The following is a 10,886-nucleotide window of genomic DNA, read 5'->3' on the forward strand; positions in this document are numbered from 1 at the left end:
CAGGTGAAGCCAAACTAGACAAAACATGGTCTAGTATGAAGTATGAACACAGCCCCAGAAGAAAAAAATGAGAGCAACCCAGCTAGTTTTTGTCAATTCGCTAAGCCCCAGGAGTGGACAGCATTACCTTGAGGAAGAAAAGCTATTCTCTTTCCCTGTTACTTTGGTTAGGATTAGGAACAGAGATATGCTCCAAAAGAAGACATACAACCTGAGATTACCAAGTGGAAAATGAATGAACTTTATTTTCAGGCTGTGTGAAGCTGGCAATGGCACAGTAACTGTAAGTACACAAAAGTAAAAAGAGTAGTTCATTGCCCACTTGGATCACAGTGAGAGGATTCAGTCTTAAACCTTCTCTGCAAAACAACCTTTGGCCCATTTGGAGGCCTCATGTCTGACTACAATTTCCACTATTGTGCTGGGTGAGGATGACCAGAATTCCAGTCCATAAATCTGAAAAATATCAGCTTGGGGAAGAACAGAATATGAAGGCAGTCAAAGCAAATTAAAGGAACAAACAGCCCTGCCATTTGAAACTTAAAACCGTGACATCTTCAGGGCTCTTAGAACATCAGTAACACCTAAAAATGGGAGTAAACCCAAAAGCAACACTGGTCTTTTCCACACCCATGCTACCATTTCCTATAGAAAGGAGAAGAAATGCACTTGGAAAGCAGCTGTGGTCTCTTGAAGAGTAGAGAATTTCTCTCCCCTTAGGCAGTGTACAAAAAATGTATTTCCTCAGGCTGAATATCACAAATGTATCTTCAATCTTGGGATTCCATGAAATCCTTTGCTTACTGAGAGTAGAAAGGGGGAAAGGCAGAGAAAAGGTCTTCAGACTGAACTGGGGTCCATGTCAATACTGGCCTGGCGCACAACCTGTCGAGACCTGGAACATGGCAAGGAAGATGGCAATTGGAGCTTCTTGGAAATTTCAGGATTCATCTGTCCCTCAAACTCCTTGGTCCGACTCACCACCAGGGCAGCATCAGCCAGCTGAGCCACTGAGAGGCGGTGCTGCAAGGGGGGCCTGCGCCCACACGAGCCAGACCCTTCCATGTGCCGAACAGCTTTATGCACCTTGCCTGGTGCCGGGTGGTATGAGAGCTGTTTGCAAGGCTGAGCATGGACTTTGGAACCTCTGCTACGGCCCCTTCGCCCTGGCCTCTGTCCATGTGCCCGCTGGTCTCCTGGCAGAGACAATTTTGCTGTTACTGGCTTTTCATTTTCCTTACTTTGGGATGATGGTTCACAGATCTTCCTTTCAGCATGAAGAAACACCTGCTGAGAGAGGAAGAGTTCACTGATTTGCACATCACCAACTATATTGGATTCTCTTTTATTTACCTTGGCTTTACTTTGGCCATGTCATGCATGCAAATTCACTGGAAAAGTCAATGCTAGGAATGGTTAGTGGATCAAGAAGAAGGGGCAAGCAAAGAACTCACTGGCTTGATACCATCAAAGCTGATACAAAGATGAACATCCAACAACTGAAAGAAACTGTGCTTGACAGGACAGAATGGAGAGGACTTGCCTATAAAGTCACCAAGAGTAGGACATGATTGAATGGTTAAAACTGCTACTTCCTCCATCACTTAACTTCCACTTTCCATTGTACTTGGTTAACATCTCTATGTAACTGGATTGGAACAGTTATATTTTAGGGACAAAACATTGGGCAGCTACAGCTAAGGCTTGCATGCTTTTATTCTCTCTTAAAAGCATCTAGCTGAATAACTTTACACTTAAACTTTTTTAGGTCTGGCTGCCCCATCTCCATTCTTTTTGCTCTAATCCTTTCCCTGACCTGCTTTATTAGACTGATGCAACTCTCTGCCCCAGAAATGTCACCTACCTTCATTTATGCAGTGATTTGGGACTTTCAGGAATCTGGCATAGCAAATTATTATACACAACCCTTAATAAGAGAGGGTCTTTCATTAACTTAGATTCTAGTTCTGACAGTCCAATCTGTAGCAGAACCTAGGTCCTGTATTTCAGATTTTGGAAGATGAATTTAAATTTAATTCCTGACAAGGTGCTTGCTCAGTTGAGGTCATAGTCAGGTTTGCTTTGAATTGTGTCTTACTAGTTTTAATACAAAAGAGATTATACATTCCCCTTTTAGGAGGACACTACCCTTGGGGGGAAAAATGGACCCAGAAGATTTATATTTCAATATCAGTATCAACATTACAAGTAGCCCTTGGTTAATGATAATAATTAGGAATGGAAAGTCAGTTGCCATAGTTGTTAGGCACAAGGTCATATATGATTGCCGTTTGAAATCTCCAGCCAGCTTCCCCATTAACTTTTGTTTGTTGGAAGCCGGCAGTGAAGGTTGCAAATCGCAATCACAGGATCGTAGGGATGCTGTGGTGGCCACAACTTTGAGGATCAGCTGTAAGTCTCCTGATTCAGTGTTGTAACTTAAAAATGGTTGCTGAACCATCGGTCATTAACTGAGGACCACCTGTAGTGAACATCATCTTCTTAATAATACGTTTTTATTTATTGTTTTACCCTACTGTTTTTCAATGTAATTGTACTTCCTATTGTGAAGCACTTCAAGATTTTTTTTATTGGAAACCATTGTTATAAATAAATAAGCAAATAAATAAATAAGTAAATAAATAAATAAATAAATAAATATCCAAAGTCAGTTTTACTCCCTTCTTGCATTCTAGGTTGTATAACAGTCTCTTTTCTGCTCTCCATTCACTCCTGCTCAGGTACCTTTTCACGATTCCATACCTCTTCCTCAGGCGTGCTTCCTGTCACAGAGGTGTGTTCTGGGCTATCCATCTCACTGATGCTGCGCATAATTGCATAAAGGTTAATGCGTTCCCGTCGGAGCATGGCTGGCTTCTCCGGTACTTTCATGGAAGCCAGGTGTCTTCGTACCTCCTCAGCTCCTGAATCATCTGATGCCCCAGGTTCTTCTGTTGCCTGAGGAATGAGCTGGGGGGTGACTATGGGGGGCAGGGGCTGACTGGGATTCTGAGAAGGCTCATGCAAAGGACGAAAACAATACTGAGGAGTTGTTACTGGCACTTCTGGTTCTTCATCTGAGCTCAGAGTCTCGTACTCCAGGCTTCCAGAATGATCACTGCTGGCATCACTTATATCAGAAGAACCTCCTGAGGGGGCATCTCCCGCCTTTTGTTCCCACAGGCTGCTGTGACGGCTGCATAGAGACATAAGAGGGGTATGACATTCTGGGATGTAAAGAGTAACAGGGTTTCTTGTTGTGTGTAGCAGATTGACAATGGCAGGTGAGCAAGGAATCCCTTACTATTTTTCATAAAGAGCTAAATAATATATGAACCTATAATGAAATCACAGGAGATAACTGTTAAAATAAATTTGCCACTGCTTGATTGCTCCTTCCAAAAGTACCTTTTTTTAGCTGTTCCCCACTGAAATTTCCACAAAATCCATACAAATGGGAGGGAACAGAATAATTAGCACCCTATTTGTAAAGTCCTATTCAGGCAGATTTTTCATTTCCAAAGGCTATCATTTTGCAGATTTGCCTTTAAAATGGTATAAGACAGGAGAACTGATTTTACTAGAAAGATTGGATCAGGCAACTGGATATCGTTCCACATCCTTTGTCCTTTACATATGTACCAGCCCATCAATAATGTCCTCTTCCCTTCCAATTACCTGGCATCCAGCATGCCCTGGTAAAGTTCCAGCTGTCTCATGAAGCCTGGATTGGGGTGAACAATTGGTCGCCGTTCTCGCACATGACCAAGAGCCCGTTCCAATGACCAACCATATTCCTTCATGGCATAGGCAATCACTGTGGAGCCAGACCGGCTCACTCCCATTTTGCAGTGCACCAATACCCGAGAGCCTTGGGTCCTGTGAGGGAGAGTCGTGACCATAAGCAGAGTTGCCACAACATCCAGAACAGAAAAGGACTTTCAGGTTCTTGGTTGACTCCCTTAGGCACAGATAATTATATTATGATAATGACCTCAGAAATACATAATGCTTAGTATAGCTTCGGAAAAGAATATGGTTATTCCAGAGATTGTTCCCACCAAGGATGGTGATCTTGAGTCAGGAATCCTTCTTGTTTTTTTAAACTAGTGGCTCTGACAAATTAGGCAAGGATAATCTATCTCTTGATCTCATACATAATTCCTCATGGTTTGTGTCAAAAACTGTTTCTGCAAAATTGGACTCAGAGATCCACAACTAGCTCTTTGCCCACATCAGTTCTGAATAAAACAGGGAGATGTGCTCAGCCTCTGTCAAAGAGAAGAGTGAATAAAGAGACAAAAGGAGAAATTCTTTCCAGTTTTGCAGATCCTCTTAAATAGTTACTGAAATGCAATATATGCATCCATAGCATTTCACAGGAGATTATGTTTCTTATGAAACTTTTTCTTAATTGAATCATTCCATACAAAACACTAAAGCCTGCTTCTGTGTACAGAGTGCTATTAACTGGACTAGGGCAAAATTAAATTAAACTCTTTACAATACATGCTAGTTCAATCATGTTTGTGTGTGACAATTATCTTGATGCTCAATTCTCACCGAACATCTGAAATGAAACTGTGGGTCTCCTTCCAGTATGGCAGTAGTTGTGAGGCCTCTTCATCATAGAGACGCACATTCATGTAAGTGAAATGCTCTGGGAAGAAGTTGTCAATCTCACGAGTCACATTGAGGATATGGCTGACTCTAAAGATAGACAAGAAATCAAGTGAGCTTTCCCAATCCACTCTCATAAGGAGACGGTTAACCACTGCTATCTACCTAATTTTAGCAGTGTTTTCTATCCCAATTTACCCAGCCTTATCCTGTGTCCTAAATTTTCCTCCTGCAATTACTTGGTGTCTCAGGATGGAACTTAAACCAAGAGTTGAAAGTACTTCCAACAAGTCTGACCTGAGAGGCATGGTAAATACTGTAGCTATCTCAAAGTCCATGGATGAACTTCTAGCATTGTTCTCTGAGCAACAACTTAAAAAGATTACAAACCTGTTTTTTTGGAGCTCCTCAAGGTTGGCTGCATTCCATTCAGAGCCCTGGAGGAACAATACAAGGCACACAACTCACTCTCATTTTGTGTAAACTGTTCAACAAATTTATGTGCATTATGGAATTCTTGTAGCGGTACATTCAGAACCTAATTATACATTAAGCAAAGTCAGTGCTACAAGTCCTCCTGCTCTGTATATTTCAGGATAGAAGAAAGTACACTTTTTCATGCTATTCTATATGAGAAAATATAGGTTAAAAAGTGCCACAAAGCCCCCTTAAGTTCTATTTAAATGTGCAGGGAATAATTTGCTGCATTTTGGAGATCACTTATTCACCAATCATCCACCTAAAATGTATGAATGCCATTTGCAATTGCCATTTTTTTGAGGTGTGTGTGTGTGTGTGTGTGTGTGTGTGCGCGCACGCATATGTGTGTGCACATTTGAAAATGATTCAGAAAGCACCTTTTTAAAGCAGGGGTATCTTTTTTCAGATTCCATACAAGCCTGAACACTTATTTCTTTAAAAAACATACACTAAAGGTACAGTTGTTTTAATACATCAATTTTTACATGTACAGTATTTTGCATTTCTTTCAGATTAATGTAGAAATCCGAAAGACACAACTGCTTTAAAATGATTCTGCACTCTACTCCCATATGTTCCAAAGTAACTCTACTGGTCATTTCTGAAGCATGCACAGGCCTCATCCATATGTTATGTGACTTCTTGAAATAATTATACATCTACCAAAGCAATTCTAAGTATATATTCTCAGAAGAGAGTCCCATTGAGTTCAATGGGGTATATACCCAGGGTATACAGAGTAAGATAATCATACCCAGCTTTTTCCTAAATGAAGCAGTTTCCAATTTCCCCAGAGGCAACTTCATTGTAGATCAAACAGGTCCCAATTTTTCCCTTTTCCTGTCAAACCTTTGGCAGCCCACTCAACAGAATACAGTATTATATCTGAGCTTCATTTAATGACATTAAAGAGAAAGGGCATAGTGTCAGAAATGGGGTATCTTTCATTTTTAGAACCCAGCTAATCCCTCAGCTAATTAAGGTAGAGATCTGTTCAGACTTTTGCTAAGCCTGTGTGGAATTGTTCAGGACACTATTCGGGGGCGAGGATCTGAATCTCCTTCAAGATCAGAAACTACCATAACATTCACATTATTAAAGAAACTGTATTGTCCTATTTCCCTACTTATCACAGTCTTCAGTTCTGCTACTTAAAGAAACTGTATTGTCCTATTTCCCTACTTATTACAGTCTTCAGTTCTGCTACAGCGAATAGCAGAGGACAGATCATGTAGAATTCAGCTGGTCATGTTTGGGGGCAGAGGGAAGCTTGTTATTTCAAGGCTCAGGGCAGACATAAGATTTGCTTCAATTTCACCCCCAAAGGACATTAATCTTCAGGAGGAAGAAACTGTGCTATTTATACTACCACAAATGTCTACATAGCCACTGGACTAAATGTTAGTAATAGCAAGTACTGTGTTTTCCCCAAAATAAGACCTATCCCGAAAATAAGCCCTAGCTTTTTACGAGTGTGCCTAATATAAGCCCTACCCCCAAAATAAGCCCTAGTAAGACCCTGCCTACTCTGTCCCACTGTCTGGTTGCATGAGGTGAGGCGAGGCAAGTGGGGGAGGGGATGGAGCTGCTCCATGCGCCCCACACTTGCTTACCTCAGGGCGCCCGCAGCCAGGCCTCCCACACCCTGACACCTGCCTCGCCTCTTAGAAATCCAGGCCTAAACAGTACAGGGACAGAGGGACAGATGGGGCAAAGGTGTTTCACCAGATTTATTTTAAAAAAAAAGATAGGCAGTGATTCCCTTTCTTCTGCACAGGAACTCGCAGAGCTGCGGCCCAGGTTTCTTCAGCAGGCTGAGTGCGGTGCTCCAGCCCTTTGTATAGAAACCACACCCAAAGGCAGCCTCCTGAAGTGGCCCCTGCTTCTTCTCACTTACAGCGGGCGACTGGATGGGTTTTCCTCCGTCCTTCTTGCTGGCTTGGGCGAAGGAGGGGCTGCTTCAGGAGGCTGCCTGTGAGTGTGGTTTGAAAACCGGTTGGGTTTTCTTCCTTCCTTCCTTTGCAGTTTGTATGTGATAAACTCCCCAATGAGGCCCATTCCAAAATTACTAGATTTTCACTTTCAGAATTCCAAATCAAACATTAGCCCTGTTAACTGGAGTTCTGGGAACTGGAGTTCAGTTGGGATGGCTGATTTCTATGATACTACTTTTAACAGAGGCCTGTCCCCAACTCCCAGGCCGCTGACTGGCACTGCCCTGTGGTGAGCCAGAAACTGGGCCATGCAAACGAGCAAAGCCCTACCCGTGCACATGCAAGATGGAGGCAGTACACAAAACCACGCGCCCTGTAGTCCGTGGAAAACCTCTCTCCACAGAACCGGTCCCTGGAGCAAAAAAGGTTGGGGGCCACTAGAAGATATTGCTTCCTTGGGGAGTAAGGCTATTAGGTGGCAGTAAGATACCTATCAGTCCTGTATGGTAGAACAGAATAAGAAACCAATGTCATATATGTCTAAGACTACTTTTATTGGAATAGCTATAGAATCTTGAAAGTTTGAATGTGATCCTGTCCTCCCTCACTTTATCTTCATGTAAATTAGAGAGGGGCCTGAGACATTTACTTAGATTAGTTTCTCAGAATGGAGGTAATCTGTGCTTATCTAGTCATTACCCTGGTAGCTGATTTTCCTCAGTCCTTCAAGGCTGTTCCTTATGCCCTATACATCACCAATCGAGAGGCACCAATTGTAATCCTTGGGATCCTTGACCACTGGAAGGCTGACATCAGGGTTTCCCTCTTGTATTTTCTTACCAAATAGAGGTAGTCAAAGATCTTAGAAGGCCAATCCATCTGTGCCATGATAAGTAACATTTCGTTGTCAATAAACTCCTTGTAATTTTTCAGACTACAGCCAACCCGCTGCTCCAGTTCTGTACGAATCTGTGGAAGAAGATCACTGATGTTATCTTCCACTTGTGCTTTTTCCTAATTACATCCCCCTACTCACTATCCTGTCATACAGATTCTGACTTCCCAGATACTCCCCAATCCTCCCCAATCTTTTTTCTTTTTCTTAAACTTTTTCATATTTCTTGTGCTCATAGTCCCATCTATTCACATACTTTGCCATTCCTGTTTTCCCCCACACCCCCATCACCTCCTATTCCAAGGTCCTCTGGTCCCAACATCCCACCTCCTTGGAGGTGATGCTCTCCAGGTCAGTGGTGCCCATCACCTCACGCAGCTTGGCCCGGATCATCCGCTCTGTCACGTCCCGTGCTGTCGGCCTGAGGCACAGAGATGGAGGGTCGGCAAAGCTCTCGGCCCACCAGACTCTGTTCCCAACACCATCACTTCAGGTTTCCCACATAGATACCTGTTCCCCCACCCCTCAGCTGCAGGGGTATAAGTCTAATATTATCTTGAGCCTTAACATTTCCTTATAGCAATTTATTCCTTTAGACCTAAAAAAAATGCCACAGGATTAATAATGGGATTTGAATAACATCTCCCACCCCCATTGGAATCTTCCAGTCTAGGTTATTGGGCTGAACTTCAGAGGCAAGACTCAAGAATGGGGCATGGTATGCACTAGGCTGACTAGGATGGTTGTCCAAAAGTTGCCTGGGCTTGGGATTAGCGTACTGTGTAAAATCCTTCTAGGAACCCTCACAAGTCCACTGAAAGCCTACAATTAGCTCCAGGGGGAAAGGGGGCATCACTGACTGGTCTGAGAAGATGGAGGGAGACGTGGGCCGCACAGATTCCAGGTCAGACATGGCTAGCCACTCATTAATGCAGCTCTGGTCAGAATTCACAGCCTTCTGATACCACTCGGTCCAGTTCAATACACCCCCTCCAGGAAAATAGTTGTTGGAGACTGCTTCGCTGCATGCTTTGTGCAGCACTTGCAGTGCTGACCTGAGAGCAGAGAGAGCAATTAGAACCTGAGAATATTAAGTCATATTTAAAAGTGTTCAGAGAAGGAGAGATCACATCCAAGAGCTACCATAACTTGTAGCAGTTAGCCCCATCCTTTCATTTTTCAGATATAGTTATTGACTATAGGGCAACTGAATATATTTGCAATGCTGTATAAGCACCATAAAATAACCTTAATTTTTTTAAATTTAAATAAATATGATTGACAGCTAATAGAACTCCAAATTTTCCTTTTACATTTTAAACCCCTTGGAAGCTACTGCTGCCATTAGAAAAATGCAATAGATCTTTCTTTTCTTCATAGCAGCAATAATAATTTCAGTATCTTTCCCAATATTCATTTATTGCCTTCTATGAATATCTTAAACATTATTCATCCAATCAAGAGCTTTACTCACCACATTGTCTGGACAGAGATAGGCTTAAAGATCCGTGTTTGTCCCCCAGATGTCACGCTGAAGCCCCTAAGAAAGAATGGGAGAGTCAACTTTTAAGTAACTTTGTACTCCAGGAAGAAGGCAGATATCTGGAATGTTGTAAAGAAGAATACAAGAGTTTGGACAGTTGCATAACTGGCTTGAAATATCCCAGAATATTAGACTTCATTTTTAGCTTTAAAAAAAAAAAGGACATTCCCCCAACACAGAGAAAATTAAACTGGGCTGTGTCTGCCTTTTGGAATGGTAACAGTATTAATCCATGATTTCTAAAAATAGATTCTACCAGTTAGTTATTATGTCGCTCCTACTTCCTATACTCTCTAAATTGTGTAGTTGTTCTATAGGCCAGTCTGGAAAATCTGGTTTTGAAGAGTGGCACATGAGTGCTAAGAATAAATAACTCAATAATAATCCTAGAGAATCTTGGTTTATATATATAAAATCTTTTTAACTATAAAGGATTTTATAGAAGCAAGCAACCAGGATTAAATTAATGGAATTATATTGGGATGTGGCAAGAACAGGTGAGCACACAACTTTGTATTGGGGCATAAAGTGCGAGTGCTCATTCACAAAGCTACTCCAATAGGGGAGGAAAATATTGAAAGCACTGTCTCCACGAGGTTCCTTTAGTGTGTCTTGGCAGTAAGGCTGCTTCCTGGAAACAGCTGAACGAGGGAAAGTTTTAGGAAAGCAATTGATGGGTTCCCTGCTGTTCTGTTCTCTCCCCCTTCTTTGCATTGCTACCAATCACTTCTCTGAATGTGAGAGAGGGATGGCTTTCTAAAAAGTTATGAACAGATCAATATTCCTGAACCTAGAATTTTGAAAAGGACATTCTATGATTTCAAGCTCTCCTACCTATTGCATGAGTGGTGGGACCATTTCTCCCAGTTGTATCAACCTGTCCCATTAGATCTATGCCCCATCCATTAGAAAGTGCTATCTAGCTGGACCCTGGAAGTGTAATAGTATGAGGGATTGACCTTGGGAGACAGGAGAGAAAACAACCAGCATGTAAAAGATATCTCAGTTCACAGAAGGAGAGGAGAGGCCATAGGAAACCTTTGATGAGGGACCCTCCCTAGTTTTCTGGAGAGTAAAAGAAAAGGAGGAGAGAAATACTTTCAGTTTTGCAAGGTTCTGTTAAACCTTACAATGAAGCTAGAGTTAGTAGTACTGATTGTATTTCTTGTCTGGACTACCTTGCAAGACTTACAGAACAAGAGCCTTTTCTGTTGTGGGGCCTAATTGCTAGAACATCATCCCCCTAGAAATCAGACTCACACGATCCTGCTAGCCTTTTGCAAGGACTTAAAGCAGAGCTCTTCAAACCTGGCCCTTTTATGACCTGTGGACTTCAACTCCCAAAATTCCTTAGCCAGGCACGCTGGCTGAAGAATTCTGGGAGTTATTATTATTATTATTATTATTATTATTA

At 42.1% G+C, this 10,886-nt stretch overlaps 1 protein-coding gene across 2 annotated transcripts in view; it reads right to left on the reverse strand.

Annotated features, from left to right (window-relative positions):
* Positions 1-220: 220 nt before the first annotated feature.
* The window catches only part of SSH3 (slingshot protein phosphatase 3), a 23,854-nt gene continuing 13,188 nt past the window's right edge, over positions 221-10,886 (reverse strand). The window contains exons 6-14 of one of the 2 annotated variants that reach the window (XM_015826005.1): positions 9,404-9,469; positions 8,790-8,984; positions 8,257-8,350; positions 7,875-8,003; positions 5,011-5,057; positions 4,564-4,710; positions 3,679-3,879; positions 2,764-3,196; positions 221-1,287 (exon numbers count right to left, since the gene is read on the reverse strand). In XM_015826005.1, coding sequence (XP_015681491.1) covers positions 841-1,287; positions 2,764-3,196; positions 3,679-3,879; positions 4,564-4,710; positions 5,011-5,057; positions 7,875-8,003; positions 8,257-8,350; positions 8,790-8,984; positions 9,404-9,469 — 1,759 coding nt within the window. In that variant the 3' untranslated portion in view covers positions 221-840. Of the gene's footprint in view, positions 1,291-2,763; positions 3,197-3,678; positions 3,880-4,563; positions 4,711-5,010; positions 5,058-7,874; positions 8,004-8,256; positions 8,351-8,789; positions 8,985-9,403; positions 9,470-10,886 lie in introns of both variants that reach the window. The other variant, XM_015826004.1, reaches the window with a different exon arrangement.

Source organism: Protobothrops mucrosquamatus, unplaced genomic scaffold (assembly GCF_001527695.2).
Source record: "Protobothrops mucrosquamatus isolate PMUCROS unplaced genomic scaffold, P.Mucros_1.0 scaffold2928, whole genome shotgun sequence".
NCBI lineage: Eukaryota > Metazoa > Chordata > Lepidosauria > Squamata > Viperidae > Protobothrops > Protobothrops mucrosquamatus.